We start from the raw sequence: 19,536 nt of genomic DNA, 5'->3' as shown, positions 1-19,536 counted from the left end.
CAATAACCCTAGTGTATCTCTTTATACAGGGGCTGGAGGTAACAAACTAGGTATTCCAAACTAGATACCTAGGGTGTAATGCTTCAAACAACCTTGCTTGGCTCTAACATTTATTGTCTAACACAAATCAAGGGTTTTGGTGGTTCAGAAACTAACTGCTACCTAAATCACCTATACAGCCCGAGCGGGTATGCTAGTGTAAGAGGCACCGCCCTTGATATTTGATCCAACAGTAGCATAGTTTATAAGAGGCTGCTGTTGGATCAAATATCAAGGGGTCGTACCGCTTACATGAGCATACCCGAACTGGCACCATAAAATTTCTCATAGTAACAGTTGAATGGCTCTATCTTATTTAACTATATATTTTAGTCTTTATATCTAACTAAATATCTACTTTAGCTATGAGTTCCGTCACATCATCATCTAATGGTTAGAAGATTCATTGTAATTTTTCTACAGGGACACATCAGTCGATAATTAAGAGGCTTGGCCATCAGCAATGATGTAGGCCTTGGAGTCCGCACCATCATTTATATGAAGAGGATTTTGCAGTAGGTTTGGGGAGGATCTGAAATGAGAATGGTGATGGTAGGCATTTTCTTGCTGCTGGGTCTCGTGGTTTCTCCTGCTGTTGTTCTCGTGCATGGCCAGCCAGGTTTGGAAGCTCAGACCCATGTGTTTTCCTTGTCTCATTTTCTTAAAAACAACGTTATATAATTTCATAGTATTTTTTTAATTTCACTCCAAGTCGTCTAACTTATAGGGGAGTGATAAATCGACTCCCAAATATCTTAAATCGACCCCATGTGTCTTTCTCTCTCCTCTTTCTCTCTCTAACCCAGAGTAGAGAGAAAGACACATGGGTCGATTTAAGATATTTGGGAGTCGATTTATCACAGCCCAGCTTATATTAGGCATTTCTTCTCCTCCATTTTGAGGAATCTCTTCCTTACGATCTTCCACTTTCCCGTCCCGCCTCGATTTGATGCCCGCCCCTATCCTAAACGGAAGGCGAGGATGGTTCTCAGATATGGGCAGAGAAAGACTGTGGTTCTCAGATTTGGAAGTAGAAAGTAGGTGTTTCCCAGATTGATTTAATGCCCGCCCCAACTTCGACTGACGCAGGGAGCGTGGAGCAGCAACACCAAGATGGAGATCAACACAAGCAACAACTAAAATAATCTCATGGGGGTTTGAAAACTCATGCCACGATTTGGGGAAAAACTTCAATATAACTCGTGAAAGGAGCAAAGCTCCTTCACCCACGTGAAAGAGCCAATGCTCTCTTCACAAGTGATGTCCCAAAAATAAAATTTATTTAATCTCCTCTTCTTTCCCCATGTCATTACATTATATAAAAAGCGAATAGCAACCCTAAATTCTTGACTAACTATTATTCTCAATCTTCTAACTAAAGCAACATAAATAAAAGCAAAAATATCTCTAAAATAATATTAAAATAGTAATCCCGTAATAGACACTCACCATATCCTAAAATTGTTTATAACTTAGCCACATCAAGTCCAAATAGCGTAATCATGGGCTCTTTAGATAGGTAATCGAAAAACCTTTCTAAAAACACCAAAATTAAGCTAAATAGACAAGTTTTAATGGCCCAAAAAAATACTATAAATAAAATGACGAAAATAAGAATAAAAAATAAAAGATTTGATTAACGCCATGCGTTCTGCATCATTCGACCTTACGCCTTTTTCCATTTTTCTTCAAATGGAGTTCGGATAAATTGGCCCCATGGGAAAACATCAGCAAATTCCTCAACCAGGGCCTACTACACTGTTTACCACTAATGAGAGATTTGCTGAGCTCGGATCCATTCTTTAGCACTATTTGAGAGAGGAACCTAATAGGGCAGCACACAGAGTACTTCAAAAATTTGAGTACAAGTTTTCCTAAATAATGAAAAAATGTTGCCGACGAAATTTACTAAGACTTTTAGAAGATTCAAATCCGAGGACTTATTTAATTTCTCCAATCTGATGTAGCCCCATATTTTTGCAACTTTGGAGCAAAGGGATTTTGTTGCTAATAGTTACCTTTATCTTTAGCAATAAACTAGATTTGAAATTTTAAAATATATTATCAGGAGTTTTATATCTCTAGTAGTTTCTATATTTTAGTAGTTTGGAAAGTTTACTCAGCTGTTATTAGAGGTTTTTGTATTTTGTAGATGTTTGGTGGTTATCTTTAGAAAGGTGCTAGTATAAGGATTTATGCCTAATATAAAAAGAAATGTAAACGTTTCTTTAGAGGACTTTTATTGATTTTATGAAATTATACAGAGAAGGGAGAAAGATAGATGTTTTCCTTTTATCTTCTTCTCCAATTTGTAATAGTAGGTGTGATTGTCATTCGTCCTTGGTAAAATCCTCCCACGCGAGCAGGCTATATATGACTTTCTTTGTGTGTTATTTTGTGTCGAATCTGTCTTGTGATCCCCCATTATGCATTCTTCTTGCTAATCCTCCATGCCCTCTGTTGCTTAATCAAACTCATTTTAGGCTTCCAATATCATCTATATCATTCTTCTTTGCCAAAGTGAAACTAATGAAACAATGGCCTATATTCACAGCACAAATTGGAGGGTTGGAATCATCCGATGGGAGTGAATTTCGATGTCTTGCCCACCCATAGCAATGCCTAACAGATGAAGGGTTTAGACTTTAGAACATCGAACAAGTGGGCCGCACTTAGACTTCATCCCGCTCATACTTTTCCTTTGGAAAGACCACCCTTCACATAGCCTCTCTTTTTGGATACTCATAAAAAAAAATTTGTTTATTATTTTAGGCACCGTTTTGATTGCAGGAATTTTTTGGAAATGTTTGGACTTGTACCATCATATAACATCCCTTGACGTTAATGGGCACTCTCAAAAAATTATTTGTTTTATCTTAGGATTTGAGTTAGTTTGGAGGTAATAGATGAAGGGATGAATCTCAAACCCTTCTTATGGATGATTCTTAATGGATTCCGAAGGGCATTTTCTAAAGCTCTAGTGGTTTAAGTCAGCTAGACCCGCTTTCTCCTTTCATGTTCACAATCGTTGGAGAAGCCCTGGCCAGGGTGCTGGTGAAGTCTGGCTTGATTGCGGAGGAGAAGACTTGGGATCTATTTCTCATCTTCAATTTGCATATGAGACCATTTTTTGCAAATCCGTCAAGGATTAGATTCATAGTATGCCTATCATTTTCACATGATATGAAAGTGATAATTTAGTTGAAATTAAACTTGGTAAAAGATGTTTAGTAGGCTGGTTCGCAAACCACTCCGCAATGTAGTTACCTGAGCTGAAGATATCTTTCGAATTTTTAATCATATGAGGAGATTCCAACTCCTATTAACAGTGTTGGAGAATTGAATGTGGACATTGAACTTATGATTGAGAAGGCTGGGAAACAACTTTCTAACTGAAGAATAGGAGATCTCTTCCTAACCAACTGAAGCCCAATAAGAACAGTGTGAATTGTGCTAGTTAATATGTTAACTGCCGCCAAATGCTTCGAGAAACCAAACATGAGGGCATCATTCTAATTTCGCACCACACCCCTGCACCCTGCTAAGCCTGAGGAGGATTTCGAAGCTCCATCCAAACTAAATTTCAACAATTCAACAGAGTCGTCCAGTGCACATCTCAAATCCATTAAGGCCCGTTTGGAGCTGAGGTATTTTTTTTTTTTTGAAAAAGTATGGAAAAGAAAAAGTTTTCCAAAATCTCATGTTTTTCTATTGTTTGATTATACATAAAACAAAGCGACTTGAACCACACCAGTTCACGTTTTATTTTTATATGGACCTTTAAATTATAATGATATTCTTAAAATTTATCATTTCCCTCTAAATTTTGGAAATAAAATTTTTTCCCTCGAAAGAATTTTCCTCAAGAAATATTTTTCTTGAATCTAAACAAGGCCATAGGGAAATTATATTTACACCCACTTTTCCTTCATTCCACCCCTCTTGCTTGTCTTTTCCTAATATTTATTTTGCACTCATCTTCCGTTTGTTTGATTTTTCTTGGAAAGACATAGAAAGAGGTAGAAATGTTAGAAAAGGTATTGGATTTATCATCTCTCGTAGTCTGATATGCAAATGATTTTGAAGTATTGTTCTAATTATTTGCAAATAATCAATATCATAACTTAGAAATGACACTGTGATGGCTTCCAAGGCGTTGGTTGAGCCTCTATCTCAGATGGTTAAAGCTTTGTTCTTAAACCTTGCGGTTGAAGGTTCAATCCCAGCTCACCTACTAAGAAAAATGACTTTAAAGTCGCTTTAATGACAGTTGAGCACATAGTTTCAAAACTCCCTGCATCATCGTGGTCTCCCTTGAGTCGGCTCCCTTTTACATTGGCTGCAATTGGTACATACTGCGGAGCATTAAGAATACTAAAGTAACAATTACCCACAAAGCAACAGCCTCCTAAATTATCTCTAACACCAATCTTGTCCGAAACTGCGTTTTGCCCTATAAAGTCAATCAGAACTCATTTATCTTCCTGAGTTATGACTGGTAAGATTAAGGATTTGATTAATCTCTGTTGATCTTCATTAACAACAATCTATGCTTATATGACGTACTTACAGATAAACATGATAAGAAGATAAACAAGAGAATCTTAATCAAAACCAATTGCCTGCCATATTCTAACTACGTCTCATCTAACTCTCATCTACTACTTGATGATCCAACAGTAAGATGTCAATTTCATCATATCTATTCTGTTCTGACATGCCTCCTCAAACGTAAAACAATAGAAGTCCATCAACGATACACACTGCTAAATATTAATGAACTTTCTGCCGAAGATGTTGATGCTAGAGATGTTGGCTCAAGAGGGAGCCAACAATTTGCGACTAAGAATGGTTGCAACACTTTGAAAAAAAAAGGTAAACAAGAGGGTGCAAAATATTAAATATGTGGAGTGTTGTATCACTGGATATAGAAGAGAGGTGTTTGATCCTCTCTTTGTTGGAAAATTCAGAAAATTAGATTGCAAGGTGTTAACTTCCACATTCCTCTCTTTGTTGAAAAATTCAGAAAATTAGAATGCAAGGCATGTTTAAAAACTCCTTGACTCGACATGGAACTCACTCGAGTCGACTCCTTTTCGCCGCATTCCGCGTTCCACCACATCCACATTCCGCGTTTTGCCCCACAGAGTCAATAAACTCCTTGGACTCTCCCGAGTTATCACCGCGTCGATCGCATTCTTGAGGGATGCTGTTGCTCTAAAAAGATGGAGAAATGCATTTTCCTTGCTGATAAATCCCCCCCTCTAAGTTCCAATTCGCCCCACTTGCCAAGTTACTGGTTAATGAGTTTGGTGAGATGGGTTTTTCCTCCTAAGGCAAGAGACTAATTTCCGAGTAAAACCCTAGCCCTAAAAAAATGGTATGTAGAGAGGAGGGAGGCAGAGGAAAACCCTCCGTACCTGTAGAGACGAGGGAGGTAGAGCAAAACCCTAACCCTAGAAATCTTGTACGGGCCCACACCCTGAAAGCTTCTTATATGAAGCTTCTGTTATGGATTTCATTTTCTCATCCCATTCGTCTTGGGATTCTTTCTTCTGAAATGCCTGATTCTTCTTTGATGGGTTTTTTTGTTCTGAAGATTCAAAGAGGGGTTGTTCCTGATTTGAAAGAACATAGGCATCGGGGTTTTGCTTTTACTTGATGATCCAATGGTCAGATCTCAATCTCATTAGATCTGATCTGCTCTAACAATGACCCAGTCAACCAAGTTCCTGTTCATCAGCAACATGTGCAACATGAGTATAAAAAGCACTGATATTGGGTAGTTGGGACCATGGTTTTAAATTTCGACCGAAATTGAGACCGACACCGAAATTGCAAAAACCCGAAACGGTATTTTATTTCAGCCAAAATTTCACCCAAAAACCTGTTTTTTTTTAATTAATTTAATATTTTACCGAAATTTCGACCGAAATTTAATATTGAATAAAACAGTATTTTCTTTGTTTTGCAGGATTTAGGCCGAAATTTCAAAATTTCGGTTCAAATTTCGATTTTCAAGGGGTCCGAAACCGGTACTGAAACCGAAATTTAAATCCTTGGTTGGGACAATGAGTGTCTAGTTTCTTCTAACAACATTCTATGTATGGACTGCCAATTTACCTCATTTATATGGGATCGTGGTTTTAAATTTTCCTGAAATTTCCCCTAAACTACCTAAATGTTTCCATTTCCATCCCCACCAAGATGAAATCTACATTATTTCCTTTTACGTCATTATTTCCCCGACTTTTTGACCGAAATTTCTAAATTGAAATTACCGAAATTCAGCAAAAATGGTTGGAATGACAAAAAAATGGAAATATGTTATTATTTGCATTTGATTTCATTTCTTTAATGTAGAGAATGATATTTAGTAGGAAACATGATTGAACTGCATAGCAAAGTAACCATATCATATGCATAGGATGTCATATCGGCATGTGACTAATAATACCTCGTAACTCTATGTGGTATTGAACAGAGCTAGTTTCCTTAAGGGGAGATTGGTCATTATACTTTCTTATACTTAATTATTATTCGCTTTATTGTTCCAGACATGTGCAACAACGCATGTCACTAGGTGTTCGATGTGACTGAGCCATTACAGATGGCTTCTTTGCTTATATGATAGTTTCTAAGTATGTATTTGTGCTTATTCTGGCATTTCCCATTGTTTTATCTTAAAATTTCATCATTTGCATATGTTTTTTTAAAAGAATAAAACTTTTATCATTTGCATATGTTTCCATACATTTCCATGACTTTACAAGATTTCTACCGAAACCGAAATGTTTCCTTTTCCGTGCCAACCGAAACCAAAACCGAAACCGAAACTTAAAACCTTGTTTGGGATTTGCGGGCAATTTCGTGGAAAACCATTTTGCGGCTCACTTTTGCAGGAGTGAACAGCCACACAAGCCAACTTTTTAGCAGATTGTCATATTTATTTAATTCATCTGATGTGGTTGTTATCTCCTGTAAAATTGAGTTGCAAAATTGCATACAAAATCTCATATATACTACCGATTCCCCTAGTATGACTGATTAACTTTTTCAGGTAGCACTATTCATCTACTTATTACACAAGTTTTGTTTTTACCTAGGAATTTCTTAAAATCAAGAAGTAAAAATAAAATGTGAACAAGTGGTAGCTGCTTATGCAAAACCTAAGTTATAAATTCCGTTTGCCGTTTTGTTTTGGCGACTGGAACGGAACGTTTCGGTGTTTCGTCCATTTGGTTCGGCGTTTCGTTTGAAACATTACGTTTCGCTACGATGATTGAAATTTATTTAACAGATAAAAATATTAAAAATCTAAAAAAATTAGAAATTATTAAAAAGATATAGGAAACAATGAAATGAATCAAATATGTAAAAGATCCAACATTTACTTAAAGGAAAATCACTATCAGCCGAAATGCTTATGTTGACCAGTGTCTGACAAGATCAAAAAAAATTTAGAGACTAAATTATGAGATTTCTTTACCGGACTTTTGGGATTTAATAATGTTTGGACATGATAAAATTTATAAAATTGGAAAATACCCCATCTTTTAGAAGCTAAGATTTTGACCCGACCGTTTTTTTTTTTTTTTGTACTGGAACTGGAAGGTTGACTTTTTATCCTTCTAGATTTGGGCCTTGAAATTATTTTTAATAGATCCAAATGGGGGCTATTCCCTTAATTACAGGTAAATCATAAGTAAATGGTAAATGACTTTACGTGTAAATACTAATAAGATGAAAGAAGAAGAGTAGGGAACTAAGAAGAGGCAAGAAGAAGAGAAGAAAAAAAAATGTTGTATTTACGACGAAACGAGGCAAAATAAAAAATGTGGTATTTCAGACGAAACATGGCATTTTGCTCGTTTCGTCCGAGATTTCGGATTCTGGCCGAATTTCAACCGAAATGGACGAAACGGGACGAAATCCGGAACGAAACAGAAATGTCCCATTTAGTCCGGATTCCCGGATTCCGGCCAACTTTCGTCTGAAATGGACGAAACCGGACGAAATGCGGAATGAAACGGCATGTCTACCCATTTCGTAACAAATTTCGGGCAGGAAAGAATCGTTTTGTCTGTTCCGGACGTAACAAATTGGAATTGATAACTTGGTGCAAAAACCACCCTTACTTCTTATTGAAAGACTAGGGTTGCACACATATATTAGGATAGCTGTGTCTAGGAAGAAAATGAAGGAGGATATCAAGGTATTAAGAAATTAATATAGGTTTAGTGAATGAGAGGCACCATATCCCAACACAGTTAGATTAGTGTTAGAATTAATTTGCCATATTTAAATAAGGAGATTGATTTGTTCCTATCTTTAAGGGTCTTTAGTTGTTAGTAAGCAAGTCACAACTATCTGTGGGACCCGATCCCGCAAGAGGGGCGTCAGCGTGCGAGCCGCCTCCCTTTCTCTTGGTCTCTCGTACCCATGCGAATGGCGTGTGCTTTTTATTATTGATTTTAATTACCCAACCAAGCAGGCAGCAACCAAGCAGGCAGCAACCAAGCCATATGGTGCAAACAAACGTGCAACCCAGTACCCATAAGGTCAGGGGTAAGCCGCCGAGCCTAGCAAGGTGTGATTTAATTCATCTTTTCTTTGAACTTGAGATCACTAAGGCAATCCGAATTTCACACAAAAGAGAGTGACAGAGTCGCCACCTAGATGAGGGATCTAGGACCCATAATTGATCAGAAATCTAGACTCGTTACCTGGTTACGAAAATGGAAGGTATTGGGAGTTACTACCACATGCACCATTCCTGCCCGATAATCGGTCTTCAATTCCAAAAGTTAACTCTTTTGAATTTCTTTTAAATGGCTCATATAACTCTATATTAATGTGCGAACTACGTGACATGCATCCTAAGATCTAATTTCAATGTATTCCCTAATGTGTATCTCGGTTTTCTTAATTTGTTCGGATTCAATCTATGTGAATATTCTCCTAAAATGCTAATTTGAGGGAAATCCTATATATTTTAATTAAGAATTTATAAAAAAAACTAATATACAAAATCCCACCATTTGTGTGTGGGGCCGACTCGGGCTTGGTATGCCACTCAAGTATCCAAGTTGCCTACGAATCCCAGCCTCACTCTAATCAGAGTCGATCGTAGTTCTGTGCACCTAAACTAAGCTACTTATGCCTAACTCATCTAGGACACCGATCTAGACTGGATTGACTTATTCAACAGTTTTAAGAGAAATTATTTAGTTCAAGTTGAAGATTTTATTATCCTAGGACTTCATCTAAGATGCTACATGATCCTAGCTAAGTGTAAGACGTCCCTTTGACTAATGCAGGTTAACCTATATCCTAGGTAACTAGGCCCGTCTTATGGGAAAATTGGGTTACTAGTGTAACTAGATCTATGGCACGGTTGCTAATAATAGCAATCAGTTGTGATGAGGCTGAACTCCCTAACTCTAGGACACCCTAAAACCTAGGACACAACGCGAGGTAAATGTTCCTAATTGATTCTAAAGGTCCTTACGAAGAGATACCGTTATCCAACGGTTCCAAAAGCATTAATCAAATTATCTTAATTTATTAAGTAAATAATTTTTAATTTTTCAAAGATTTTCGATTCCTAACAACTAAGGAATACCAAAGGCTCTATGGTTGGCAAATTTCAGCCTTGAGTTGTATCCATGGAAGGGCATCGTGCTCTCAATCCTTGTATAATTTAACACATAAGTTATAATATATTATTGCTTGGCATGATTCTCAGGATTTCCGTGGACAGTGGACCTCGGAGCCAACAACATACTATAATTTACATGCTCAAATTATGCAGGAACGATCACAATTAGTATACGATTATGAATGCGATCTCGGCAGTTAAACCGTCACAACATAGTCAATTTACAAAGGGAATCTATAACCTCTAGGGTTTCTGTTTCAAATAATTTTACGGTTAAATATATGATGAAATATTAGGATTTTCTGAAAATTTTAACTGACTTTTGTGTTGATTTGCTATTAAGTTGTGATTTATTAACATTAAGACCAGATTGCTAGGATTACACAGTAACCCTAAGCAATCGAACTCCAAATTCATTGTAAATTTTTAAGTAACAAGAGATGAATAAGTTTAGACTACTGGAAGATTTTCATGAATTTGGAATAAGTTTTACTATCAATTTCTGAAGTTTCAAAATTTAGGTCAGATTGTAAATTAACAAATCAACTCACAGCATACGAATCTCAAATCAAGTAAAACTATTACAGTGTAGATGGAATCATGGTATTAGACTATTATAAAAATTGCAAAGGTGTTTATCAAGATTTGATACAAATTAGAATTCCCACAAAATTCGGATAAAATCAATGAATCAATTAAAAAGTAGATTAAATGGTATCCAAAAATCATGTACAAATTCCAATAGATATAAAATAGGCTATATGATTTACTGTCAAAATTTCAAGACCTAATAATTAATGCTCTTCCATAAAATTGATTTTTCAATAAAAGGGAATTTCGTTTTCTAGGAATTAAAAACCATTTTTTTAAAAGAAAATTGTGAAATCATATCAAAACCTTTATAAAATATTTCTAAAATTTTTCAGTAACCTTCTAATGGCCTAAACTACTGGTTTGTAGGAAAAAAAATTTGAAATTTCATTAATTTAATATAAAAAAGAATTACGACACGTAAAATGAAGAAGCGATTAGAAAACAAATAAAAAAATCTTTTTTCGAAAAAAACATTTAATGAGAAATTCAATTTATTATTGAGCATTAATTCTAGAGATTTTCATCAATTTTTAAAACCTTTTGATATTTATTAAAAATGACTGAAATTTAAAATAATTTAAAACTGGATTAAAAAAATTCAAACAAATCCAAAAAATTTTGGGTGGTCTGGAAATCAAAACTTTGGTTTGGAAACAAGATTTCATAAATTTTAGATATGGTTTGATATACTTTTGGCTTCGTTCATCAAGAAATAACCCCTTTGGGGGTTATTTTTTGAAAAATAGAATGAAAATTAAAACGGCCAAACCACGATTGGAAATTAAGTTTCCAGTTGTATTTTATTTTATAGAAATCCCAAAAAATATTAGTTTTTAAAGAAACCCACGTTTTCAAACACTTTATTTGATAATCCGATTTAAATCCATATTGAATAAAAAAAATGAAAGAAAATCATTATTAAATGGAGGAAAATTAATTTTTTGATGAAATTTTGGATTTTGAAAACTTATAATCTATATTATAACATACTGGTATTTCAAGGAAAAAAATCATTGATTTGATCTATCAAAAGTAAAACCCTAGCATGCTTTTCTACTTTTGATATAATAAAGATAAAGATCCTACCGTTGATCGCGTTCCTTATCTCTAGGGTGCGTAGATCCGAGGTATACGCTTTGTTGCACCCTTTTATATGATGAAGAAGACCCAAACAACACCCCAAAGATCCTTGATGTGCGATTTGTTGAAGAAAAAAAGGGAATTCAAGAATCCCTTTTGTGAAGAACCCTTGAGAGAGATGAACACACTTCAAGAGAGAAGAGGTTTTTTTCTCTTTTTTTTGGGAGGAGAGAGAAAAAGGACGAATTTTGATTTTTTTTTGGATCCTTCTTAGGATTGTTTGCTTTGATTTTTATACAAAAAAGCTATGGTTAAGAGAGAAATAGTAGTTTCCAATGTGAGAGCTCCCTCTTTGGCTAGTTTCCAATTTTCCCCTCTTGCTTTCTTTCTTTCTTTCTTGTTTCCAAATTGGATTTGATTCCAATCTTAATTTATTGTCAATCAAGACATGCTATTCTTCATTCCACATTGCTTCTTTGGAAGAAAACCTTTTTAAGCAATCATTCATCTTTTCCTTTTTTTCTTCTTTTCTTTTTTTTTATTCTTTTTATTTTTCTTTTAACAAATATGATGTCACCATTGTGACATCATCAAGGTTGGGTGCTTAACTCATGTGGGTCAGCCATGTGGGGCGCCCACCATAGTGGTTGACCCATATGGGTGAACCCACATGAGCTCCATCTTTGTGGGCTTTAGCCCAATGGGCCATTTCACACGGGTTTCGGATTTTTCCGTAAAAATTCATTAATATCTTTCTAAATTTAACATTCTATATACGGACCCAACCCATTTAACATTTATGGTGCATCCCTCACACATGATCGGACCATCTTTTTTTGAAAAACAACTTTTCGGACCAAAATGCCTATATTTGACTGTTAGACATCCAAATGCGACCAAAATACTCTCAGATTGGTTCACCCCTAAAGGGAAAAATTAAAAATGGAAAGTCTTTGTGGTCAAACTTCAAAAATAGAAACTTTTAAAATTGGGTCCTTTCGGTGAGCAATATTAAACAGGATCATTTGGTGTTCCCTGAAAATACCCAAAATGCCCTCAACACTTAGAATTTCCAAATTAAGCGAAACCCCTGAGAAATTCTAAATTTAGCAGGTTTTCCAAAATTCAGAAAATCATTCATAATCTCTCAGACATATTTCGGGGATCAAAAGAATTACACAGGAAAAGACCAAATTACCCCGAGGTGCTAGAATTTGGCGAGACTAGGGAAAACCCTGAGAAATTCCCAAAATAACAGATGTTTGAAAATTTATGAACGGACTCAAGATTTCTTAGACACAACTTAGGGACCAAATATGATATGTTGGAAATGTCTAAAATACCCCCGAAGTGCATGACTAAGAGAAAATCTTGAGAGATCTAAATTTAGCAGGTTTCCCAAATCTTACGAAATTACTCGTAATCTATCAGCCGTACCTTCGAGATGGTTTTGGATATATGAGAAATAATTGAAATATCCATAAGATGATGAAAATGTGAAAGCCCCATGAGTTTATAAAAATAGCAGCTTTTTCAAAATTTGTAAAATCACTCAAGATTTCTCAAATATAACTCGGGGTCAGACGAGACACATCGTGAATGACCAAAAATGAGGAAAACCCCAAAAATTCTAAAAATAACAGGTTTTTTTTTCAGTTGGTTGGAAACTTGAATTTTCATCTTCTAGATACCATTGGAACACCCTAGAAACCTTTAGGATCGCGAATCAACTTCAGAATTTCTTTAACGAGGCAAAATCTACCCTAAAATGTACAGATGCTTAATCCTAGGTGGAATACGGACTCGAAACTTGACAAACTACCAAATCTTTTGCTTTTTAAATTAAAGCAAAATAGGGGTGTCTACACTATCTAACTATCAGCCATTTCAGAACATCCAATAAAAAGAAAGGAAAAAAAGACCCTAAACGCAAGATTGGTTGCTGGTGGGTGGCTATGACTGAACAAAGGGCCCGTAGAGCCTTTGTTTGGCTTGGTCAGCTCTCCTCTCGACGAACAACCGAAAGGGCCAGGAGTGATATTTAGGGCAAAGAGTGATAGTTAGCCATAATAAGATTTTAGTGGATCCTTGCAATAAAGAGTAATGTATGAAAGGGTTTAAAAGGTAAAATACTGAAATATAAAAATGTCTGAAAATTTGTAAGAGATGTAAAATGGAATAAAACGACTAGCACCTTAGTTATCAATTTCGGCTGAAACGTATCGTTCCGTCCATAATTCTGAAACGGAACACCACCCTCGCCCTCCCCAGAATTATGTTTTTCCCCATTTTCGGTTGAAACAAGGTGTTTCATCTGTAAGAGGACGAAATGCCCTATTTCGACCGAAACACTTACTTTTTACTCTCTTTTTTTCACTTTTTTCTCTTTTCTTCTTCTTGCCTCTTCTTGGAATTGGGTATTGCGTTTTTACTATTTTAATGTCCATCTACTTAAGATTTACATGTAAAAATGGGAATATCCCTTATTTGGATTTATTAAAAATAGTTTCAAGACCCTACACTAAAAGCATAGAAAGTCAAATTTCTGTTTTAGTACAAGATTCGAACTTTTTCAATCATTTTAGGCCGGTCAAAATCTTAACTTCTGAACGATGAGGTATTTTTCCAATTTTAAAAATTCATAAATTATATCATATCCAAACATTATTAAATTCCAAAAGTCTACAAAAAAAATCTCATAATTTAGTCTCTAAAATTTTTCATCTAATAATGCACTCGTCAACAATGGTATTTCAGTTGACATTGATTTTCCTTTAAGTAAATGTTGTATCTTTAAAACCTTCATGTTATGACCGATTAGGTTGCATGGGATGACCATGTTGTTCTGATTTTTAGCATTGTTTTATTTTTTTTAATTTTAAAAATTTTCAACTATTAAAAAAAAGTTCTCTTTTCCGAAATGAAACACCAAAATTCCGTTCCACTGACCAAAACGAAACAAAGAATGAAACAGAATCAATAACTAGGATTAGCATATTTAAAATCTTGATTCAAAGAAACTCAAAAACAAAAAAAGATAAAATAATTTTTTTATACAATTCAACAATCTCCCACGAAATCAATTTCAAACTAAAATGGGCAATTCATAAATAGTGTGTCGTGATCGAAGGTTTCATATGGAGTTGAACTTTTACGCAGGCTCAGTTTCCTTAGACATGAAATGGGCATATGAAAATTTATTCGAGTTAGATTTACAGATGTAAAATTTTTTAGAGTAAAATGTACCCTAAAAGTATTTTTGGTTTTCTCTTGTGCACCGCAACTCGAGCATAAAATGGGACATAAACTTTCTAAATTGTTTCTTTGAGCACTAATTTCACCTCATAAATATTAAACCTTTCAGCCGTCCGTTTTTACTAAATATATTGGAGGATTAGGATCAAGTTACAAAAATATTCTTGTCTCAGTTCCCAAGTGATAGGGGTATTTTGGTCATTTTGTGAGACATGGGTACTTCTAGCATATTTCCTTGAGAAATGTGTATTTTTGTCATTTTTATGAGATAAGAGTATTTTTGTCATTTTCATGGATAGGAGTACTTTTGTCAATTTTCATGAGATAGGGATATTCTTGTCATTTTAAAAAGAACATATTTTTGTCATTTTCCATGAAATATGGGTATTTTTTTATCATTTTCTATTAGATTAGGGGTACTTTGGTCATTTTATGAGATACGGGTATTTTGATTATTTTCCATGTTATAAAGTATTCCTGTCATTTTCCATTAGGTATGTATTTTTGTTATTTTCTATGAAATAAGGGTATTTTGGTCATTTTTTATGAGATAGGGGTACTTGACTCATTTTTTGAGGTATGTGTTTTTTTCTCACATTTTCTATGAGGGGGATTTCTTTTGTCATTAGTATATGCTCTAAAAGACAATATTTGTACTTGAATTTTTTTTCGTTTATCACTATTATACATCATAACTTATATTGGGTAATTCATGAACGTGTTATATGATAGTTCAATCTATAAATTAAGATGCATTTCCTTAGGCAACATGGTAGGAATATCATGCCCAGGATTCACAAATCCTAAGGGCAGTGAGATATGATACTCTAGCTCCTTGTAGGCCTAAAAGAGAGATGATATTCTAGCTCCTTCCAGACCTAAAACCATTCACAGTTGGGGATGAGACTAGACATCTGATCCCGTAGATAACTATCATGAGCCTTGCCTCTACAATGGCGCAAGAGGACTTATCTCAGTCACCGGGGTGAAGACCCTAAGCTTGTAAATGAGTGCTAAATAAGTTTACAATTGAACATGTGATTCAATCTGATTAGGTCATTACAATGACTAGCTTCATCACCAGTGCATTCACCATCGGCATTTGGCAAGCTCCCTTTGATCCACTCCTTAATGAGAATTAGCATATTTGTTGCGCTAATTGGTATGGTCATAGGGAAGGTTGAGATACCACTCCTTAATGAGAATTAGCATATTTGTTGCGCTAATTGGTATGGTCATAGGGCAGGTTGAGATACTATGACCGAAAAACATACACAATCATATTCCACTTTCTGTGATAGAGATCCATTGGAAGTTTGGATTTCAATTTGGGACGGAAGCTCAATCCCCAGCATTTTTCTTAACGCAGACCATAGCAAATGGCAACCGAGGTACATTGGGGATTTGAGAGTCCATGTAAATGAGATTGCCAATGAAGCTAGCAATCCTGCTTAAGATGTGTGGTGACCAGAATTTTAGGTGATGATTAAGGAATTGAATCCATATTTAAAGAAAATTTATTACCCTTTTCTACAACTTTTTAACTATGCATACACGATATGATTTCTCTTATTGGATGCATCTACTTTCTCATTTAATTTCATTTTTTACTTCTAGTATTCTCATTTGTTTGTGTATTTTGCTTTCACATATAATGTTCCTTTGCAAATTAATTATATACCTATATGTAGAGGTGTAAGAAGAAAAAGTTCATACAGTGTCGTGATAGCAAAACAAGCAAATCTAACAATAAATTTCACGGTTTATTTGTAGGTTTTATAAGTATAGACTGTGGCTTGGCTGAAGGTTCCGGCTACAAAGATGATGAAACCACAATAGATTACTCTTCCGATACAGATTTCATAGAAGCAGGAGTGAACAAAAACATTTCCTCTAGTTTTATCTCCACTTCTCTACAACGACAACTTTTGAACTTGAGGAGCTTTCCTGATGGAAGTCGGAATTGTTACACCATAAAACCTGTTGAGATGGATAGCAAGTATCTAATCAGAGCATCTTTCATGTATGGAAATTATGATGGCTTAAATCTATTTCCACAATTTGATCTCTATTTGGGTGTCAATCTCTGGGATTCTGTGAATTTAACTGGCACATCTGGGACAATGTCGACAGAGATTATCACAATTTCCTCGAGGAATTTCATGTCTGTTTGTCTGGTGAATACGGGTTTGGGAACACCTTTCATATCTACGTTGGAATTGAGGCTAATGGATATGTCCTTGTATAACCTCACCACCGATGATTCTGACTCTCTAGTACTCTACAAGCGTCTTGACGTCGGATCTACTACCGGTCAGATAGTCAGGTAAGTGAATGTGCATGCTACAGTATGAGGAACATAAAATCAAACTTATTTTTATCGGATTCTTGATCAAAGGGGTAGAATCATCCGGCCCATGGGACATTACTAATTGATAAACAAGACTGGTGATGACCTACTAGAGTCCCCATATCATTTTCCAATCTGCAAATCGTTTCGAATTTAAATACATAATTTGTTAAGAATCATTATAACTCATAATAGTCTTTACACTCTTTTTTTGAATCTCTTGAGTAGTTATCCGCCAATAGATGGATGACGATGGTTATTTTCAAATATGGTGGCCTTTGAAATTCAAATTTCAAAGTGGAAGTTACAAGTAATTGTGACCTTTGAAATTCAAAGTTCAAAGTGGAAGTTACAAGTAGTTGTGACAGGTTTTATTCAAAATTCAAAGAGGAAGTTGTTGGTGCAAAAACTTGTCATTAACAGTTTGTGAGAGAAACTATGCAAGGAGATAACGGAAGTCTCAGAACCAATCCAAAACATTTCATAATTTATATTTATTGTTATGTCTACTTTTCTGCCTCATCTTTTATTTTTCATTAGTTGTAGTTTACTCCAAGAATTGAAGACTTGATGGAATGGACTCATCACCTCTGGCTAGCATTTCTCTTTAATTTCAATTCTCTATCCATTGCACTGGCACATTGTTAGAAGACTACATGGTGGAAGAGAAAGAAGGACAAAGAAAGCGTGAGAGGGTTAAAGGCTTAAAGCCCTCTCCACACGAAAACACACACACACACACACACACCGACAGCTTAAAATACAGTGGGTCCACATTGTTTGGGTGATCCAAACCATTCATTTGATAGGCCATCACATTGATAGGGTGCACGAGTGTGTAGTTTCACTTTTCTCATATATATATATATATATATATATATATATATATATAAGTAAAAAATCCCGTGCGATGCACGGGCCGACAAAGAACTGTACAGACCACATTATAGGTTGATCCAAACCGTCCATATGATGGCACACAACATCAATATGTTGTGCCCGTAAAATCATTTCCATAGGCTGATCCTAGCCCTCCAATATATAGAGGTTTCCATAATCTGTTGTTCCTCTTCAGGTGCCCGGAATTCGTAAATATGTTTAAAGGTGTCCGGAATTCATAATATCCCCAAAAAATTCATAAGGAAAAGTAGTTTTTTTCGTAATTGTCATATATCGATACCTCATCTTTGTAGTTTTTTCCGTAATTGTCATAAACAGGTACCCATTTCGATACTTTTTTCTGTAATTTTGCAACTTTCAAGCACTCTTTCCGTAATGTTCCTCCAAAACTTTAGTATGTACTGATTATTATTGCCTTTGTCCACTTTTTTTATTCAAAAAGCATAAAGGAGGGGAGTAGGATTGCAATTAAGTGGCTTTAATGGGTGCCTTTGTTACAAAGCATAAAGGAGGGGGTAGGATTGAAAATATGTGGGTTGAATGGGTGCTTTTGTTAAAAAAAGTAAAAAAAACGTATGTGTAATTCTATTAGAATTTTGGGAGAAATTCAAATGATTCTCTCCTTTTCTCTTATGTTATATATATATATATATATATATATATATATATATATGAGGGCAGTGTTCCTGCGCAGCTGCTCAGTTAGCTTAACTGAGCAGCTGCCCCAAAAACTCATGTGGCCACATTTTGGGTGGGATCCAGAGCATTCATTTGATGGGCCCTTTCATGGGTAGGGTGTCCACCAAAAATCAGCTCCATTGGATCACCTTAGGGTGTCCATTTGTGGGGCAAAAAATGGACAGATTTGTGGAGAAACAGTATCTGTCCATTTTTGGCCCCACAAATGGACACCCATTGGTGATCCAATGGAGCTGATTTTTGGTACACACCCAATCCATGGAAGGGCCCATCAAATGAATGCTTTGAATCACCCAAAAAATATGGGGCCACATGAGTTTTTTTGGGCAGCTGCTCAGTTAAGCTAACTGAGCAGCTGCGCAGGAACACTTTGCTCATATATATATATATATATATATATATATATATATATTACACTGACCAAAATACCCTTAATGAGTTGCGTCTAACACTCCCCCTCAAGCTGGAATGTATATATCATACATTCTGATCTTGTTACAAGCATCCTTTAACCTAACAGGCCCTAATGGTTTAGTGAATACATCTGCAAGTTGGTCTGCTGATCGAGAGAACATAGTGCATATTTTGTCTCTCTGAATTCTCTGACGAAGCAATCTACCTCAATGTGTTTGGTTCGCTCATGAAAGACCGGGTTATGGCAATATGAATCATAGACTTGTTATCGCAATATAACTATGCTGGTTCTGAAGATGAGAATCCAATCTTGGATAGAATGGAGCGTAACCAAATCAGTTCTCCACTCGTATACGGCATAGCTTTGTACTCTGCTTCTGCACTGCATTTGGACACAATGTCTTGCTTCTTACTTCTCCAAGACAAGGTTTTAAATTTAGATTTTGGTGTCATTTTTGGCCACCACTGTTTCGGGCCAAAATTTCAACCGAAATCATGTAAAAAAATGATTATGATTTCATTTTTTTAAAAATTTTGACCGAAA

The 19,536-nt window shown here is 35.5% G+C and overlaps 1 protein-coding gene across 4 annotated transcripts in view; it reads left to right on the top strand.

Annotated features, from left to right (window-relative positions):
• The first annotated feature begins 502 nt into the window (after positions 1 to 502).
• LOC143851698 (putative LRR receptor-like serine/threonine-protein kinase At1g05700) overlaps positions 503 to 19,536 on the top strand; it is a 99,693-nt gene continuing 80,659 nt past the window's right edge. For 2 of the 4 annotated variants that reach the window (XM_077361192.1, XM_077361184.1), the window contains exons 1-2: positions 503 to 658; positions 16,403 to 16,955. In XM_077361192.1, the coding sequence (XP_077217307.1) occupies positions 577 to 658; positions 16,403 to 16,955 (635 nt within the window). In that variant the 5' untranslated portion in view covers positions 503 to 576. The remainder of the gene's footprint in view (positions 659 to 16,402; positions 16,956 to 19,536) is intronic. The other 2 variants (XM_077361196.1, XM_077361202.1) reach the window with 2 other exon arrangements.

This window comes from Tasmannia lanceolata, unplaced genomic scaffold, assembly GCF_043159265.1.
Source record: "Tasmannia lanceolata isolate RefF3 unplaced genomic scaffold, GAP_Taslan_0.1 ptg000003l, whole genome shotgun sequence".
NCBI classification, from domain to species: Eukaryota; Viridiplantae; Streptophyta; class Magnoliopsida; order Canellales; family Winteraceae; genus Tasmannia; species Tasmannia lanceolata.
This window is presented reverse-complemented; position numbering and strand designations above follow the sequence as displayed.